The 21,252-nt window shown below is 34.3% G+C and overlaps 1 protein-coding gene across 1 annotated transcript; it reads right to left on the reverse strand.

The window, feature by feature from the left end:
• Positions 1-1,371: 1,371 nt before the first annotated feature.
• LOC132269946 (DDT domain-containing protein PTM-like) lies at positions 1,372-17,692 on the reverse strand. The gene is given in 11 exon segments (XM_059771167.1): positions 1,372-2,399; positions 2,402-3,262; positions 3,346-3,831; positions 7,764-7,792; positions 7,881-8,344; positions 8,502-8,626; positions 9,099-9,393; positions 13,695-14,937; positions 15,153-15,854; positions 16,440-17,257; positions 17,621-17,692. Coding segments are annotated over 10 exon segments (5,181 nt in total). The 5' UTR covers positions 17,621-17,692; the 3' UTR covers positions 1,372-2,241.
• Between the last annotated feature and the right edge of the window lie 3,560 nt (positions 17,693-21,252).

Below are 21,252 nucleotides of genomic sequence, written 5' to 3' on the forward strand. Positions count from 1 at the left end.
TAGAAATTATCCTACTAATGTTAAAGCACTTTAATTTAAATATTGCACTTCATTTTTCTTTTTCTTTTTCTTTTTTAAAACCAAAATATTACACTCTTTGACACGAGTAAAGGTTTCCTTGGCAAAGCTTATACGTGCATACCATCAGAAAATAATGTCAGAAGGTGCACGCGTAATGACGCAAGAAACATTCCATAATGCGTAATGCATGCTGAGCCAATCTTCACAATTCTAGAATGTTTGTACATAGAACTCCAATATACATCTCCAAAATACCCATATATATATATATATATTTTTTTTTTTTTCTTTCAAAATACTCAATTATTTTGGGACGGAGGGAGTAACGAGTTTTGAAACTAAAAAAAGAATCCATGGATTCATAATCCACTGTGCTTATTACATACAATATAACAAGTTTTGAAACTCAAAAGATACAAAATATTTTCCATAAAAATAAGAGATTTAGAAATAATATTGACATACATATTTAATCTATTTATAAAGTTCATCATGACCTTTACATTATAAGTAGATTAAATATAAATGCCATTAATGTTTTTGAATCTGAATCCCATGGATTCATAATCCACTGGGCTTACTTTCAAAAACCTCCGGCATGAAAAACATGATTTAGGGAGAAACATGATTGAGGGAGCAGTGGTGTGTGGTGGAGGATGTAAAAGTGATTTAATAGATGGTTTGGATTCATTGTTGCAAACCTTATTATAGAGAATGGGGAATCTGATTCTTTCTGCTAGAGATTTGGAGTAAATATTGTGATCTAAGATTCTAAATAGAGCAAAACCTTGTGAATGTGATCATACCACCCAAAATATGTACACATACTAGCTGCAAATACAATACAAATATGGTAATACTGCAAATTTTAAAAATAAAATATGAGTACCACGGTATCAATAAATAATACTAATAATAAATATTTTTTATTAATATTATGATATAAAATTTAATAACTAATACACTGAACTTCGAAGCATCTGCATAAGAGTTTCGTTTTACAACAAAAAAATACATGATTATCATTTAATAAATTTTAAACCTTTCTTAACTGTGTTATTATTATTGGCAAAATTACATTTTAATGTTGAAAACTTGTTAAAAATGTGTTATGAAGAATTTGTAAATATTTAAGATGCAGTTGGGAAACTGTTCCTCCATCTTATTTATTATTATTTTAAACAAAAGTTGCATTTGTTGTGGGTTTCGTTTGGGTCCCAATGGGGCGTAACACCTAACAAAGTAGCGATTAAAAGGATGGGTAAACTAAATAAAAATAAAAATAAATATCCTCTTGCGATCATGAAGGGAGAAAATAATGAGGAAAAAAATTGATGTGGAGGTGAGATCGAGAAAAATCAACTCTAAAAAGTACATATTCCCTTGCATCAAAATTGAGCTCTAAATAGGAGAGAACCCATCAGTCCGGTTTTCTAATCTAATTAACACTACAGAAATAAAAATATAGTAGTGTCAAACTTCAGTTTTACAACATTCCAAGTATTGACGACACGACAGCTCTTCAACAATTGCAGGCTTCATTTATCAAAACCCTATAAATTACATCAAACCCCTGATTTTGCTGCAACCTGCAGCATTTGTTCCAAGTCCAAAATCCAAATTTAATTCTAGAGATGGTATTTCGTATGCTATCACCGCAAAGAATACTACTGCTAGCAGCACATTGCCAGAAGATGGCAACATTCAACGAAGATAGAGGCAAGCACACTTTCAAACAATCAAAAGATGTTCGAGTCCTTACTCATCTCAAAAGAAATTCTGTTGGGAGTCCGTTTTATAGAAACAAAACAATCGGATAAGAACCAAAAAAAATTGCTTATCCAAGGTCACAGAAATTTCACAGCTTCAAAAATGATACTAACCCCCGACCACTGATCAATGAATAGACTGGCAAACTAAAGATAACCAAGGTTTGGAAGGAGAAAAAATGGAATCTATCAACAAAGGGAGAACCTTGCAAAGAGCAGCACCGCCATGTCAACAAAAGTGATCAACATCAACCGAGGGAGCCCATTGAATTGCCGTACAGTACAACATGCTTAGATCAAGTTCACCATGGACCTCAGACGAATTCTTCTCCAAGTAAAGACATCACCAGTTAACCTGCCACTCATCTTTTTTCTAGGTACTGCATTCTCAATTTGCAAGTCTCTTTTCACTTCAAAAGATTATCAAGTGTGGTCCATTTCACCACAAACATTACAAACTTTCCTTTGAACCTGAAACGGCAAAAAGAAGTCCAAAAGCTGAACAAAAAATATCAATTACATCCACTTGCACAGCAGTCAACAGTTCCAGCTGCCACTCCAAAGACAACCGGTTAACCCATGGTGAAAACTGGCTGTTTTTTATAACCCACAAATCTGGCAAGAAATATCAGGAGATGGCTCCGTGTGGGAACATTTCCTACAAGGCTCGTTAACTCCAGCAGGTTCTACAGAAATTGTAGGTTCTTGCAGATCAGTAGAAGTGCTCAATGCATAGTGCTCAGTATTTCCATCCCCTGAAAGTGCAGAGTCCAAATTCCTTGTTACATCCCCAGATGCATCATCTCCATCCAACTGGTCACCATTATCTGATGCCAGCAACTCTGTAATTGAGAAGTAGGTCTGGGGTTCAAACTCCATATCCTCGTAATTATAGTTGAACATCACATCATCTTCAAAGTTATTGGAATAAACATCCCATTCCACATGAGAAGAGAATGGTTCCTTTGTAGGATTCGAGAGGCTGTTTGCTTCAAGCGGTGCAGATAATTCAACATGAAAAGTTTTATTTGCTGAAAAATCATTCACACCATTTTCACGTTTCATATGCCTTCTAACTGGTAGTTTCCGAGGACCATGCCCAGAAGTAGTAGTACTCCATTCAGAATCCATTTCTGAATTGTTCTCCATAAATTGCTCAACACTTGAGAGAGCAAAAAGAAGAGGATCATCTTCCTGTACATGCACGAGTTCCTCCTTTGCGGGTGGCATAGGTGTAGTGGGTTCCCCACCTTTCAGTTGTCCATAAATGGCTCCAGTATCAGGGTCCATTCCAGGAAGTCCTACCACTGGAGCCCTTGAGTGGGGCTTCTTGCCTTCTGACAGTTTCTTGCTTGTGGGATCCATGTAAGGACATACAGGTGATTTTATCCTACGACACTTGCAACATTTGAACCCCACAAGCTTAAAAATTTTTGACTCCTCAAGTTCAAGAGCTTCAGCATGATACCAATCTGCAAATAACCACAAAACTAATGCATAAATACAATTGCCAAAAACGAGGAAGATGAAAGCTTACCATGTAAAGCAGGCTTACTTTTGCATGTTTCACAATGAATATACATCAGATCAGGATTATAAGGTTCATGGCACAGGTGACATTTAGGTCCTGACCAACTTGTATTTGGATTGCCCTTTAAAAGTATATTTTTTAATCTGAAATCGGGGCCATTATCTTCAACATTCGGCTTCTTCCATATCAGACCCCAAGAGCATTTCGCCCGACGGTTTTTTGTTGCCACAGTGGAATTATGAGTGGCTGGTTTAATTTTGGAAGAACTCTCCAAAGTCCCAACAGCTGTTAATCGCTGATGATGAACTTTTGCCCTAGCACTTTTAGTGACTGTTGCTGCATTCTGAAATTCTTGGCCTTTCAAGAGCAGGGGACTAGTTGGCGATTCATTACGACTTTCACTTTCAGTGAAAGCTCTGGTGTGGTGGCACTGCTTGCAGGTGACTATGAACTCAACTTCCTCATTCATGTGAATTGTTGAACTTATGGTGCATAGCTCATGACAGTAACCTGACAACAAAAATGGCAAAGAATGTAACTTCAATTACAAGATCATAGAAACGCCTAGACAACTATGGTACAAGAGAAAAATTAGAAACCTCATCAAGTTTCCTAATTTCTCCTGAAATACCACTAACCTCCAATTCAGTCATAGATAACATGTGATTACTCGTCTAACCATCAGGCCTTTAGCATCATGTTACACAAATGAGCAATTACGCAGGTTCAATATTTTTAATCTTTTTACGACTTTATATTAGCACAGGCAAAGTCACCACAATTTTAACAAGTGAGAAACTTAATTTTTTTAATTTAAAAAAATTAAAAGTATGGACAATTTAACAGTTGATTATGTTCAGTGTCTCATATTTTATATAATTGGCCCAAGCCTAAAAAAAGTGTAATTGTGGAAGGTCAAAAAACCAACATACTCGCATTTAAAGAACATGTATTATAATCCCATGCCAGCGTGTTTGATCTGGAAAAAGAAAAGGCCCAAAATAAAGTTGCATGGTGAAGCATGTTATTAGATATTAGCCATTACCACTTAGTAACATCATTACCTAATGGTACCACCAAAGAGCAACCTGTTGGGCCGACATATGCTCCACCTAAAAATCACATCTGTAAAGACAGTTTTGGCGAGTGAGGTTTAAAAATCTCACTTCTTTTACATTTTTCACCATTTCAGTTTTTTAACAAGCCAAAAACACATCCTAATACTAGATAACTTACCAAAAGTTAAAATACATGAGATGTTAACTTAATTTGGTTAGGTTAGTGGGTCAGGTGTCTGCAAATTCCTACTCAAAACTTGGGTTTTAATGCGCATCGAATGCCATTAGTTGTTTGTCTAAACCAGAAAGAACATGATGGAAATTAATAACAGTGCCACAAACCTTGAAGTTGAGAACCTATAGACCAGTTATGACCTAGGTATAATGTTTGAAAGTCTCAACCCATTGTCTTAATTAGGATTTTCAAAATTAGGATTTTGATCCACTATTTTTTTAAGGATCGAAATTTTTAAAAAGAATTTTACTTCCTATTTTACATGGGACTCCTATATTGGCTATAAATAAATGTTTATAGGCAGTCTAGGCTCTCTCTAAAAGTCTCTAAAACATGTGAGAGATTTTATATTTTTTAGAGAGAGCTTTCAAAATTCAATCCAGGGTTTACCATAAAAGCATTCAATATATGTGATTAGGAAAATCAAAGAAAAGTCACATCAGAGTCAATAAAGCATGAGCAAATCAACCGAGCAAAGTTTGAAGATCAAGGATTTAACAACCACGTAGAAGAGGATCGTATAAGGTGCAGATTTGTTGATTGACAACAATAGCTCCAGTGGTGAGACTAGCATAAGTCCAGGTCAAGAGGTAGCTAAGGAATTCTAAGGTGGGAATCTGGTTAACCAGTTGTAAACTTCTCTCTTATAGTGGATTGCAAGTGGCTGGACTAGATCCCGTGGTTTTTCCCTTTTTGGAGTTTTCCACATAATAATCTTGTGTCTCTACTCAATTTTATTTATTGATTTATATATTTTTGTTATTGCAATTGAGACATGAATTTAACTAATTAACTGAAGTTTGAATAAACATTTTTTTCTTTTTCTTTTTTTATAAGTAAAAATAAACAAAAATTTTAAAAATTAGTTAGTTGCAAATTGGTATCAATAAGACATATTCACCCCCCTCTCGATCTAAGAATACATTAGTATATCAAAACCTTGGGTAACCGTCCTCTTATCCCACAATCTTAAATCAAAACCTAGACATATTTCATTAAGCAGTAGGTTTCAAAATTTTCTTTGAATTATTTTTCTATATTTTTCCTCAAGTTAGGTTAGATCTTAGCACAATTTATTTTGTAATATTAGATCCTTAAAGATTGTCGATGGATGTTATTCCGCATTTCACAAACAAGGGTTAGGAGAGGTGCGATTGCGATTTAACTTTAATTGGAGACAGTCAAAGGAGATGCCAATGGTTGCCGGATGCTACTAGTGAGGGGCATTGTGAGCTTTTGGTTTTAACAATTGAGAGAGAAGGGAAGGGATGGAGGAGAGAGTTTGATTGGTGTATGGTAAGGGATATGGATCTTGTAGATATAACTGATTGGCAACTATTAGGAAGTTTTGAAAAGTTTCCGTAACCTAGAGTCTAGTGCTGTTCATAAGGCTCAATTCAATTTGAGACGCGCATTTAGAAATATATATATATATATATATATAACCTCAATTAGATAGATTATAATTCCATTTTTTTTTCTTTTTCTTAAGAAGAACGAAAGAAATTAAAATCGGTCATTGAGTCATTACGGGTTGACCCAACCCATTTTGACCGAAACCATATACAACCCGCTTCAATCGGTAGGATATGGATTACAACCCATATTCAACCCGGCCCAAATCCAACCCAACCCATAAGTCCATTTTTTGAGTATATACTTTATACTATAATAAATTAGAAATATATATATATAACCTCAATTAGATAGATTATAATTCCATTTTTTTTTCTTTTTCTTAAGTATATACTTTATACTATAATAAATTAGTAGAAGACTTGAAGAAGGCATATTCACGTGGTCATAGGACTACTTTTCACATCGTAAGCAACCTGTTTGCTAAGTCCAATTAGAATAATTTTCAATCCTTTTTCATGTTCAAGTGCATTTTTGGCTATACGATTTCAACAATCATAATTTAAAAACGTAACTTAAAATTAGTAAAAAGTAAACAAAATATTAGTTTTTAAAAAACTAATAATTATTAGTTTTTAAAAAACTAATAATTATTAGTTTTTCTTGCTTATAGAAACATCAAATTCAAACTAAGGTTCATCCACCCCAGCAAAACCATCAGAGTATGAATTTATCAAAATTAAATTATTAAAACATATAAAAGGTTCTAGAATCAAAATAGGTATGTTGGTATACACTTTTAGAAACTGTGTCCATTATGTTACCTCCTTCGCATCCAATGTCTGCATGACAAGACCATTAACATTATTTAAAAACCTTATGGTGCAGGATAAAGAAATTGCATAGCCACCACTTATTTCTAACATAAAAATAATAAATAATAAAAACTGCATACCACCCTCTAAGCATTTATAAAAGTAATTCGTTGCACCATTCATCTCCGAAAATTTGTAAAACACTTGCATTCATCTTCAAAAATCTTATTATCCAAATAAAAAATTATTGAACGGAATTATAACCCTAGTTGTTTTATTCTTTGGAATTAAGTAAATTGGTAACTGCAATTAAGGTAGAAGTTCAGTGCCCACTGCCTACAACACTGCCCTTTTTTCTTCTTTCCAGATTCTAATAGAAGGGTAGAATAGTTTAAGTTTAAACTTGAAAAGGGACCACTTGATTTTGCATACAGCAGTGCAACATTGGACTTTAATCAGGAAGCATACAGCAGCAACCACGATTTCCAAACTGCTATAGATGGAATAACCCAAAAAAAAAAAAAGAGAAAGGAACTAATATAGTAGTAAATACTAATGCTGCCTATCCTGACTCAAGAAGTTAAAAGTTTACAAAGAAACAAAGATAAATAGAAAATGAAATAAACCTTTCTTCTTACAAATGTTCTTTTGGTTAAATTGACAAAGGCTTTTTAGAAAAACATAATTTCAAGAAAGAAACTAGATTTCATTCTCTTTTTGGTTTAAAGACAAGAAAATATATTTTATTAAACCAATCATAGTATTGTACCGATTAGAATTTTTTAGCACTCAGAACTATACACATTTGTCAGAGATTGTTTGGGAATTCAATATGATAATAAAAGATATCTCAAGAAACTTAGTCAAGAACTAAAATTTGAAAGAAGAATATCAGATGAACACCCAGATGCTCACGCTTCAAAAATACTATAATAGACATACTGATGATTGGACATAATAAATCAACGGTTATCATACCTTGGCATGAACTGCACTTGATTGCATTCCTGAAAATCACAGCAGATAACATATTAATAAACTAATAGCGAGGGATTAGGAGCTGAAAGGAAATTTTAAGTGACAACAGAAAATTACCCAAACAAAACATCCAGTTGGCACGAAGCACAAGAGCACTTGCCCAAACTATCTCTCTTACGTGACAGATAAGAGAATATATCCTTACGCGAAGCTTTCAGCTGCCTTTGTAACTTAGACAAACCATTCATACGCTTGTCAGCCAATGGCAAAAACATCGTGTCTATATTTTCTTCATACTCTTTGATCAAATATAGGGGGATGCATGTCTCAGAAAACCAATATTTGTCCTTTCCGTCATGGCTTTGCTCTGTTTCTATGATTGCTTTCATAATGCGCGAGGAGAGATGCTTTTGATTCCCAAAAGAAACTCCATATCTAATTTTGTTTTCCACAATTTTCTTATCACAAATGAAAGCATCTGCGAATGCAGGAGCTTCTGTCTCTGGTCCTTTTCCATCCTGAAGGTTCTGCTCGGAACGAACTAGATCACTCCATCTTACATGAAGGTCTAGGTACCTGACCTGAAGCCAGGGCCAAATTTGAACGTTACAATTATGCAAAAATTACAAACTTCACCACACGCATGTAAAGTCGGCCAGAGCAGGCTATAATTTGCTATATGAAAAAGAAGAGAATGAAGTATAATTGTAATAATATTATGCATGGCAAAGAACATACCTGAAGCGCAAGCTGTGATACATTTTTGCTCATTTCAACTGCAGTTCTCCAAACATATTGCCTGCTTCTTTTAGGGACCTCAGAACCTTCAGCATAATATATACCAGATATCTTTCTAAATGCACCTGATAAGAAGCAACATCGTGAGTGAATTATTTTCTCCATCTTTTTCACATAATTTAATGCTTATAATCTATGTTACATGGGCTCTTCAAAAGTACGTGAAGTACCCGTGTCGGACACAATACTTGGACATGAGTACGGGATGTGTCCAACATGCACCTAAAAAAACATATCCAAAAATTCAATTTTATTATATTATTACTTCAAAACAAGTGAAATGCCTCAACTGAACTATAGAAAATAAAATATAAATATTAAATAATATAAATATTCAGCGGTGTCCATGTGTCATTCAGGTTGGGGATTTGACACATCTAACGCATGGTCCCATACCCATACGGCACATCCATGTAACATAGCTTATAAGAAAGGTATTAGAGTTGAATCAGTAAACATAATCCATAGATGCTTATAGCAAAACAAATGTGGTCAATCTTTCTGCCAGAGAGGACAAAGACACAGTTTGGAGGCTACCTTGGCGAGCTGCTTTCTTAACCATAGAGCGCGGTAAAATCCCTTTCTGGTATATAAGTTTTGATAATATTCCTCCCCGCCACCAGATGAAGTCCCTTGAATTGTCAGGGGAATTGTCAGTTGTGACTTCAGAGACAGAAGACCGTTTCCTACCTCGCTTCCCCCCAGGTCCACGTTTCTGAGTTGATCCAACAGCACATGCAGCACTACGGGTGACAGAAGATTCAGCTGACCAATTATCCACAAGCCTAACCCAATCCCCAGAAAGAGCAATAACGCGGATGTTTCCCTCAAGCTGCCAAAATAAACAAGGTCATGTTAGCAAGACCATAGAGAAGACCTGCCTAAGCATGCATATAATACACAAAAGCATGCATCCTTAGCTACAATTATCAGTTGCTGAGAAACAATGGATCAAGAAAAGTTCTAGCCCTAGAATTATAATATAAATTTACTTTAAAAATGAAATTTCTAACATTAAAACAAATAATGACAAGATGATTAAAACTGTTACATTAAGCTAGAGCAAAGAAAAAGAAAACCATTGCTAATGTTATCATCCAACAATGCACTTCAGCAATCTACAAACATATCTTGAACTCCAAAGATCTGCCCAACAGTCAAACTATAAGTAGCCACCTCCATAGAACATCTCCTTAACAGTGCAGAACTACTAATATCAAAGATGAGGTCCAATTCAAAGAAAAGATACACCATCTACAGGTTTGCTTCTTTCCTCATTTAGCAATGCCGAAACTTGTTCTCCTTTTGCAACACCTACTAATGTTTGTGATATAGAACTCAGTTGTGAACACCATTTTTTGTAAGTCCGTCTATGCTGTTCAGTTATCACAATCTACAAGCAATTATTTGGTCTTCTTAGGATTATTCCATCCTCGAGCCAAGTACTGACTGCTCTATCTTCAGATCTAATAATAAGATCATTTGTGTTGAATTGGTTTAAGTTCAAGTAATTGATTCTTAAGTTAGGTTCAGATCTGATAAGAATTGTGAACCTGTGTGAAGGGAGATTATTTTTTAAACTGTAATGCTCCAAGAGTCATTGTCTCAAGGAAGCCCTCAAATTTATGTATGTAGAATTCTTCCCCTATATCATTTCTTTATCACAGCCGAAGTCACACAGAGCGCGAGCAACAACAAGTGCAAGATCGGGAGCAAGAAAGCGGCAAAATATAAAATTTTGTTAGAGCGCAAGCGCTTGTACACTTACTCCTATATATATATATATATATAACATGTGGAGTAATAAAGCACGTTCAGTATTTGCACATATGCTAAAGGCAGTTACTTAATGGAATAATAAAATGTTAAACTCATAGCATGAGTAAATGTATTTATATAATGACTGACCATTATTTTTTCTATGTCAGGAGCATGGTGGTCCGATTCTACAGAACCGATTATCGTGGTGGTAAATTTTTTTTGACCTTGCCAAGACCCAAAATGCACTGATACACTACTTTTTACAACACAATTCAATAAAAAATGGTTTTCTAGTGATTTTTATTGAATTTTTAAATGCCATTTAATACAAGTAGTGAACTAATTATGAATTTTGAGTAGTAGTCACTATTAGTCTTAGTAATTATATTTTTTACCAAATTAATGAATAATAATATATTTAAGCATGTAATTAATGAAAATCCATGCCTTAAATAACATGTGAGGATTAAAAACAGAAAATTAAAATAACTAGAAATTAAAATAAATTAATAAAATATATATATGGGTTTGTCTACATATAAAATAAATTAGTCATATATGCTTATATGTGATTTTATGATCAATTTTCATTATGTTTTTCTTTAAAAATGACTAAATGAAGGGGTTTAAATAAAAAAAACTGGCACTGATAATGGCAAGAGATGGAACTTTGTTAGGTGGCAAAAGTACTTGCTTTACTATCAAAGGTCTAGGTTTGATTCTCAACTTGATCACCTAGTCCTTTCTCCATTTTAAAAAGAATCCATAAACCGTCAGGTCAGAAGTTGGAACCAGACGAACAGCCCAGTTCGTTACAGAACCAGGCCAGTTCCTTGCAGACTGACCTGGTTCTGCTCAGAACAGGCCGCGCCTGTCATGAATTAATAAGTCGAGGGAACCGGTTGGTTCTTCTGCTTATTTGGTCCTTGCCAATATCTCACCATCATAGTATGCCTTTTTAACCTCCTTGTCTTCTATGTCTGTCCCATCAGATACAAAGGAAGCAATGACAAAACCTCGAGGAATACAAGGTAGAGGAAATGAAAGCCCTCAAGAAACATGACACAGAATCGGAAACTTTTCCATAGGGTAATAAGATTGTGGGGTGAAATTGGGTGTTCATTATAAATCACAATGTTCATTATAAATCACAAGGTTGATGATTCTGTAGAAAGGTACAAGGCAGGGCAAGTAGCTAAAGGTTTTGCTCAAACTTATGTTACTGTCTGCTGATTAAAAGAAGACCTTTGACCCTGTATACAAGTTGATAAATTTTAACCCGTGGTATTAAATATGGGTTATAAGTGTTACCCTTCTTAAGTACATCTACCTACATTTTCTTAATTCCTGTAACATCTGTGTCTAGTGAAGACACTTCTTTTTGTGACAAAAATCTGTCACTCCAAAAATCAGATTCTCAAAGCCAGTCAATATATCTAATAGTCACTGAAAAGTAAACAGCAGATCTAATGAATAATTGCTGAGATAGTCCTTCCCAGACATCAAGATAGAGATAAAGCATACTGAGCCACAAACACTATGAGAGACTGGTACAACAAAAAGAAAGATGGATCTACGACAATAAAATAAAATAAAATTCCCGAGTTTGATACTCCCCCCCCCCCCCCCAGTCCTCTTTTTTCTCAAGGAATTGTTTGCACCCAAGAGGATTCGAACCTTAGACTTGATGCTTCATGAGGCACCAGAGCCAAGTTCTTATCCACTTGAGCCAACCCTTTGAGGTTGACAATAAAATATTAAAATATAGCACCATTCCAAAAGTTTTGACGGACAATAAAAATCAATGTGAATCTTTCTCAATGAAAATATAGTTATCACATCCTAAGATTTTAAACTACCTATTTGAGAACATAGCTTTGAAATTATATCAGGATCACATAATTTTGAAGCCGATAAAGATAACTGCATTCCATAATTGAAACACATTATTGCATCATGTAGTTAAAAAATGGCTACAAATGGACGGCAAAGCATGGGTTAGAAGCCACTGACCAAAACTTTTTCCACTCTAAGCAAATCAATTTGTGAAGCTGGAAAATATATATATATATATATATATATATATATAAGAAGAATAGAAGTTATAAGAGATACAAAGAAGCATCAGGAGGAAACAGCAAACGTGACAGGAAACATAAGGAAAGGTAACCTGCAATAATTGAAAGTAGCAAAAAATTGCAATAAAACCTTCAGGAGCTTCTGGAAGGTGGATCACTTGATCTAGATCTGGATCCAGATCCGGTAGATCATTGCGGTCAGCTTCCGGAATATCGACCGTGTGAACTGGAACTTGTTCTTGTGAATTGACAGCAGATGCATTTAATGATATACCTATATGCTACTTGTCAATTCGCAAGAACAAGTTCCAGTTCACGCGGTCGATATTCCGGAAGCTGACCGCAATGATCTACCGGATCCGGGTCCAGATCCAGATCAAGTGATCCACCGTCCAGAAGCTCTTGAAGGTTTTATTGCCACTTTTTGCCACTTTCAATTATTGCAGTTTACCTTTCCTTAAGTTTCCTGTCAAGTTTGCTGTTTCCTCCTGATACTTATAACTTCTAACTTCTGTTTGCTGTATCTCTTATAACTTCTGTTCATCTTATATATATATATATATATATATATATATATTTTCCCCGGCTTCACAAATTGATTTGCCTGGAGTGGATAAAGTATTGGTCAGTGGCTGCTAACCTATGCTCTGCCCTCCATTTGTAGCCATTTTTTTACATGATGCAATAATGTGTTGAATAATGAAATGAAGTTATCTTTATCGGCTTCAAAATTACGTGATACATAAAACTATATGCTGAAACTGATGAAATTAACCTCCTAAGATGTACCTAATTTGCAAAGCTACAGGCACTATTCGCACGATATCTTACATAACAAGTATCACAATTGAACCGTAAAATGTCAGCAAAGTTAGATTAAAGGGATAACATGCATGTTCATCATTATTCACTATAATAAGCTCCACAAACTCCATCGTACATCATTTTTATTTGCTGATAAGATCCTCCAGCATGTCATTTTGACCAAGGAGAAACTACTTACTCATATTCTTTATTTAATTGTAAATCCATAAGCAAACATAACGCAAGCTGTGGATAACATACATGTAGCAGATAGGTAATCTGTCTATGATGGAACTAACAACATAAAGGTTCATTCAATTAATTAAAACACAAGAAAGAAGACAAAAAAGAAAGCTCATGGGCTCAAAGTCAAACAAGCATTTTAGTCAAGCAATAAAAGATCTTAATCCTAGAAGAAAAAATGACTTGCTTGACACCAATCAAAAAGTCGGCATCCACATAACTGAGATGTTAAAAGTAGAATACTTACTTCGAGCAAGAGAGTCTTTAAAGCATTGCAGGTTGTAGCCTGTTCTACTTGTTTACGCCATTGTCTTCTATAAGTTGCATTTAGGAATGGACCAACTGTCAAACCACGTAAACTCTCCTCCATAAACATGACATATGTTGCAATGCTAGGAAGACTTCCCTCTCTATTCTTCACAGAACGAAGAAGGCCATTGAGTACCTTCAAAGCACCTTTAATGGCATTTGAGGCAGCTGCATTTAACAAGCATCCTCTCTTGCTTGAAGAAGGGGCCTTGCAAGATAGACACCAACCACACCTTTCCCTCGGGACTTCCACAAGCTTCTTTTCAGAATTTGGCCAAAAAAAACGTATGGCTGCTGATGAGAATGCTTTTATTTGAAGTGAGACATTTACAGACATGACTTTCCTAGGATTGTCTGAAACATTAGACTCAGAAAACCCATGTTTCCCTGATAAAATAGTAGCCAGATTGGCAGCGGCAGATGCAGCAAAATCTCCATGGGCATAGTGATTCGTGTACCCCTGAGGTTTAAACAATGAACCCATGTAAAAGTAATCGGCTGAATTACTGTCACATCTTCCACTAACTCGATCATTGCCTTCTTTCCTCTGCAAAGACATATTTTCTACGACATGCATACCATTCACATGTCCGCTGTTACTCTGGTTGTCAGTCAAGGTTCGATAGAATAAGTCAGATGGACCAGCCAGCTGGCTAACTGAACCTGCAGACATGGAAGATTCCACCTTCATCAGCTTAGAGGACTTGGTATCCGTTAAAGGACAAACTTGTTTTGTTGTAGAATCACAACTCCTCTGCTGAAGGGGATGTACAGATTGGTTGGTTGCATCCAAGGAGGTGTTCTTAACCGCAGGTTGCTTACAACAATTTGTTAAACATGAAACTGCCACATTTCCTGCACTATTTTCAGTTACACAACTTGCAAAATTCTCACTCTCGAGCAAATCTACAACTTTATGACCTTCCTTACCCGACAGAGCAAGTGATGGAGTAGAGTACTCATCATTTTCCTTTTTGCTCACTAGGCCCATACCCAATTCAAATGTTCCAGGAAGAAAGAACACATTTTCTGGAATTTTCCAATATTGTGAAATTCCCTTGCATATCCCTGAGTACAAAGCAATATGCTCCGTAGATGAATGAAGTGCCTGCAGGACACCTGGAATGTCATTCTGATTGTAGTACCTGAGACATGGTTCTGAGTTGACTGAACTCTGTAGCCTGCGGTCATTTATTTGAAAAGATCAAAAAAAATATTTCAGAATATGAGAGGACAGAAATATATAAAGACAAAAGAAGTGCAATTTCAAGCCTAACCAAGGTGAGATAGGACCCACCAAAGTAATCATATTGCCAATTGAACCATTTATCACAAATTTAAATAATCTAAAAATAAATAAAAAACAAAGTTCTAGAGTTGGGTATCAGAATCATACACCAGCAAATGATTGCAAGTTGCTAGAAAGACTTGCTCATATAAATCGACACCGAAAATTTCTGCTCCTTTTAATGACATTCCTTTTGTAAATGTTGGCCCAATCTTATTAATTGTACACTCATGACAATACCATGCCCCTTCTGGTATAATCAATTTGGTCACACCTATACATCTCGAATGGTAAGCTGAAGGACACCCATCGCAACAAAGCAAAGTCCCATCCATGCCACAAAGCCGGCATTCATCACTATTACCATCCTGATCAAGATCATCACTTGCACATGGTTCACTATGTTTACAACCTGAAGAAGTCAAGCTACAAGGAAACTTAGTCTCATGGCTTTCTGCAATGATCTCCATAGCTTCTCGGTCTTTGCAAGCAGAAGTTTTAGAGTGTCTAGGATGGACCCTTCTCGGCCCACTTTCAGGAACAACTGTAATTGCATCAGAATCTACTCCAACTTCCACTTCCTCGCGCATGTCAATTTCTGCTCTTAGCTCTGCAGATTCTAAAACATCATCACACATAATTTGCAGAATTACCAACTTCCTATCCACAGATAAGTTGTAATAATCCCTCTCTGAAACATCAATATAAAATCCTTTCCACTCAGGTCCTTTCGTATACCCCATTAACATTACATATTGGACCAAGTAAACTGGCCAAGTCATAGTATCAAGCAAGCTCCAATCACTGCACCTGCATACAGGAGTAACATTGCAGTTCTAAGTTTGATGAATGACAAATGAAACAAACACAACATGCTCAAAGTATAATCCAATAAATTGGGCAAAGAAGCTGCCCAGTGCTTATTTGTTTAGGGCATACACAGTTAAGGATAATTGAGATATAAAAGCTTCTTGTGCATATATGTATATATGTGTGTGTGTGTGTGTGTGCGCGCGTGCTGGTGTATATATCAATCACTTCCTTCTAAATATCTCTTTTTATGTGAAAATGATTGAAAATAAGTCAAAAATCCTGGCATTCAATATTTAAAACAGGGAAGAAATCAGAAGACAATTACCCCCCAAAAGAAATTTTGATTGCTTAACAAATCAACAATTTCACTTAAAATGGTAGCTCAAATTTTTTTTTTCTTAGTTGGTACTCACACACACGCCTCCGCTGAGGCTCAAACCCCTAACCTCCCTTTGGGAAGTAAGGGCCTGATAAGGCTAGGCCACAGGCCTGATGGTGTAGCTCAAACTTAATAATGTATACAAGTAAAATTATGAATTTACATTTCCTTAAAAAAACAGGCAAATAGATGCAAATAAGTACCTCAGGCATTTTGATGCAAGTTCAGAACCATCTGAAGAAAGAGTTTCAAGATGACGCCTCAGTGCACGCATGAGAGCAACATGAATAGCATCTAACAGTGTGTTTGGGACAGGACATTTAAGTGATCCCACAAAATCATCAAGTCCAAAGGGACTCAAAAACAGCCGGATACTAAATGAGCGCAAGAAACTGTACACAGATAGAAGGTGCGAAACACACTCCTCCGGGACACCAATATTTCTGGAAGAAGGAGGCAACTTCGGTGGCGGGACCAGTGCAACCTCGACCTTGAAGCCAGTATTCTGATCTTGAGAATACTCACATGAATCAAGTGATTCGGTATCATCATCAACTTGAACTCCATCAATTCCGTTAGCACCACTGTTACTAGTCTCACTCAACAAAGATGCTTCAACCCTATCCACAGCAGTCTCCGAATCCACCACATTCCCTGGCAATATTTCATTCACCTTTACACTTCTTTTCAATACTAAATCATCTAACTTCTTCTTCCTCTCAATCCAATCACTATCTAAATCAACATTCTCGATAAGGAACTCCTTTACTTCGCCACATTCCAAATCCTCACAGTCCCCGTCTTCATAATCAACCCTATACAATCCACTATCGTAGTATACAATCTTCCCAAGAAAAACCCCACTGCCCTCAAACTCTTTCTTCACATATCTTCCCACCAACGCCTTCAACCTTGTCCCAACCATCTGCTTCTTTGTTTGTCGATCCACCATAGCATCTTGAACGTCATTCCTTCTTCGTTTTCTCCCACGATTCTCTGATCTTGTTACTGCAGACTGCATCTGACCAACCGAAGACCAACCCAGCGTAAATCAGATCTAAACTTCCAACAATCGCTAGGGTTCAAAAAATGCTTTAGCAAACCAATCAGTGTTTATGACCAGCCCTAATTCCACAATTTGTTGCAAACTTTAGGGCTTTTCTAGATGGTTACAACCAGATAATGAAACGAAATACAAACCACACAGAATTATAATAAACTAAGCATAAAAGTGTGACCTGTGAACGTTTCGAACATCGATTAAGTTCTAATGTCGAAACTTTTTCCCTAAGATGAAGGCGGAATTAGGGTTTATATATCACGCCCAAGTGCGTTGATATGTATATATGTGTATGTATGTTGTGAATATAGGAACGAATTGTACCTTATTAGAGATCAATCGCCGCCATTGAAGTTCTCTCTGAGGCTTAAAGAGAGAGATAGAGAGAGAGTTGGAATTCTGGGGCTAATTCGAGTCGGAAAACAACGTTGTTTTATTTTGTCAAAATAACAAAAACCCCTGAACTATCTCAATTTACAATTAGACCCTATAAATTATTATTTTAGGAGAAAGCCTCGAATTTATTTTAGCTATTGCAATTATCCCCTCGCCATTAAAGATTGAACAAAAATGTTGTATGACCCTCCAAATTATCACAATTTTATAAATACTGCTTTCTACTCCTATCACATTTTTGGCAAGAGGATAATGAAATATATTTGTGTGCATACCACTTGACATGTATTCATTATTTAACTATTTTGCCTTTTTTTAATACAATACCATTTATATTTGTTCTTTTAATGCAATAACTTTTAACATGAAAAGTGAAAACGAGTGTCTTTCTTTAAATAAAAAAAAGGCACATTTTACTACTCATTTAATTAATATATAATTAATAATTTTTTCATTGCAAGTAATGACGAAATTCAAGCCATGGATTTATTTGTAATTTTTTTTTTATCTATTAGTAATAATTTTGTTGTATTTTTTACCCTACAATAAATTCATTCACATACTAAGGGTTGCAGCCTAGTTCATTTCTTTATGTGTGTGTGTTTTTCTTTGGCACCATTTCATTTTGTAAGTACAGTTATGCAATTTTATTTCTCTGTTAATTGTTCGATAAATAAAATAATTTATCTGTAATTTTGAATAATATCATAGGGTTTTTACAAATGTGTTGTAATTTAAATGAGTGTGAGCATTTTGAGGTACTTATATGATATGAATTTTACTGTCTCGCCCGTACTTGAAATAACTAGCCATAGATTTTACACAATTGATTCCACACTTGAAAATGTCTTTTTGCCTATTTACTAGTCTAAGTTGCTAATTGATAAAATTAAAATTTTAAAAAGTTGAATTTTAGGTGTTAAAATTTGAAGCGGTGATTTTAAATTTTGCTTTTATTTTGTTTTCATAGGTTTTTAGGCCTTCAACATTTAGTAATAAGTGAATTTACCTAATTAATTAATTTTTTATCTATTTTTTTTTTAGTGTTATTCAAAATGTGTTATTAATTGTATAAGTACTTAGATTATTTAAAATTAAGCGCTAAATTGAATTACCAAATAACCCCAAGTCATGATAATGATTTCCATTTTGGCATGAGTATAAGTAAAAATTTCAAATACCATCCAAAGTTTTAATAAATTATATTTAATTTATTTTTCAAAATAATACAATAAATTCAAATTTTCTTTAAAAAAAAAAAAAAGAAAGGAAAATAAATTTCATGAATTTTAGAATGATTATTTTTTTTGGTCGAAATATTTTTTACTTTCTAATAGATGCAATTAGAATATGAACCTAAAATTCAAATATGTAGATTTTGAAAAGTTATAAAATTCAAAATATTGCCTCCATGAATTAATTATTTTTGGGATATAAAATCTTCGATACTTTGTTTGTATTTCAAAATAAGTTCATCAATTTTTAAGGTGTCAATCTCATAATATATATATACATAATAAATATATATATATATATATATATATATAATAAATAGTTATTTGATTACCTTGAACTTCGTCATGTATAAATTTTCTTAGAAAAAGATGAGCAAGTGTCCAATACTTGTTACAATTAATTTGAGCATGTAATTAATACTCTAAGGATAGTACCAAAATTAATATTCTTTCAACTTTTTTAAAAGAAAAAAGTATAGTAATAATTAAGAGATTTATTACATGTCCAAGTACTCATACTAGTATGTAATTAATAACATACCACAAAAGAATAAGAGAGATAATCTATTTTGAAACTTTTAGATTGCTTTTGTCAACTGATTCAACTCGGAGGACTTTATTGAAAAGAAAAAAATAAAAGGAAGCCGGATGAATTTTATACCCAGTAATTGGCGGGAAAAGTGGACAAGTGAGGTCTAGATTTTCACTAGACACAACACAGCAACAAACTAAAAGAAATTGGCGGGAAGAGTTTTTTTTTCTGCATTAGCCGCCAAGATGCATGAAGGTACAAATTTTTGCTTCCCACGGGCACAAACCTTCATTGTCCAATGCTCAGTTGCCACGGATGAACATTAATTTTGTATTTTCGGCTTGATTATATAATTATATATACGTGTATGTCGATGGATAGTAATTTAGACGATACAAGCTATTCACTTTCAAAAAATAAAAATTAAAAAAAATTTATTTTTCTAATTAATCCGATTTGAACCAATTCAATTTGGTTCGATTTTGTGAATTATTTTTCTGCTTCAGATTTTACTGGCTTAAGTGTTTGCATGTCACAAATTTCGAACCATAATATTTAGACACATATGCTTAAATCAATTAAATTGTGACTAATATATTATTTTTTCAAAGCATTGACCCTAATTTGCATAGACAATTAATATAATATTATTTGTTCTTGTTAGAAAATTACAATATTTTTATGTTAATAGCATATTTTATTTTCTAGAAACCTAATATTAGGTAGGCAAATAGAAAATTCATGTTTAGGTCAAAGAGGTTTAAGAAGGCTTGTTTGAAAGTGAAGATAATTATTACTACGAGTACTATTAAACTGTACTATTAAGTAATTTGCAAAATCGAACGATGAATGATGAAAGTATTTTTATCAGAGCTGTTATAAAATTGCTGTCAGTAAAATCCATATTACGCGTTTAGTAATGAATTGTATAAAATGCTTTTTGTAGTTAAATCACTTTTAAATTTGTTTGGTAAAAATGTTGCTTAAAGCATTTTTATTACTGAATTTACTAATAATGTCCCTATCTTATATATGTATTTTTTGGCTTACAAAAGAAAAAAATAATACATCATGAATACTCATATTTTATGAAATTCAAATTGTATAAGATTCGAGATATTGAAGTTTAGTTTGACTAATTATAGCTTGATTTTTTCATGAATATACTAACTACGATTTTATGTGACTTTAATTTTAAATAAAGTTAACCAAGAGTGAAGTTCAATTTTTATTCAATTTCCAACATCTCCCATAATTATTCATCTGAGCAGGCATGCTTTGTGCATCCATCCTTATCTTGCCATCCAAACTCTTATTTGGATACACTTGCACATTTTAGAACTTAACTGCGAAGTCTGCAATAGATATTGTAAAATGAACTCACCTAATAAATAGGAAGTAGTCACAATCAGAATAGAAGTTCCAGAAATTATATTGCTTATTTTTTTAACCCATAAAATAAAATTTACAAAACACTCAAATAGACTAGACGAATAAGATTTCCGATCTAGCTACAGGTGTGTGAATTTTCTTTGATTCTTGGTGTGTGAATTTTCTTTGATTCCTGGCTGGATGATGGTAAAAATGAACTAAACTTCTAGTAAACAAAACTTCTAATATAATTTGAATTTCTAATTTAAGTTTTTAAAGGGGTGATACTACATACGATAGCAATAATAGTAGTGGTGCAGATAAAGAGGGATTAAATTGTCTTAAAAAATATACTTTTACCAAATACGCAATTCTAAAAGCTACGATTTGTAACTTCACATAAACGTGCTTTTATAATTAAA

Source organism: Cornus florida, unplaced genomic scaffold, assembly GCF_030987335.1.
Source record: "Cornus florida cultivar Cherokee Brave unplaced genomic scaffold, ASM3098733v1 CherokeeBrave_3.0.0_Hap2_Chr08, whole genome shotgun sequence".
NCBI classification, from domain to species: Eukaryota; Viridiplantae; Streptophyta; class Magnoliopsida; order Cornales; family Cornaceae; genus Cornus; species Cornus florida.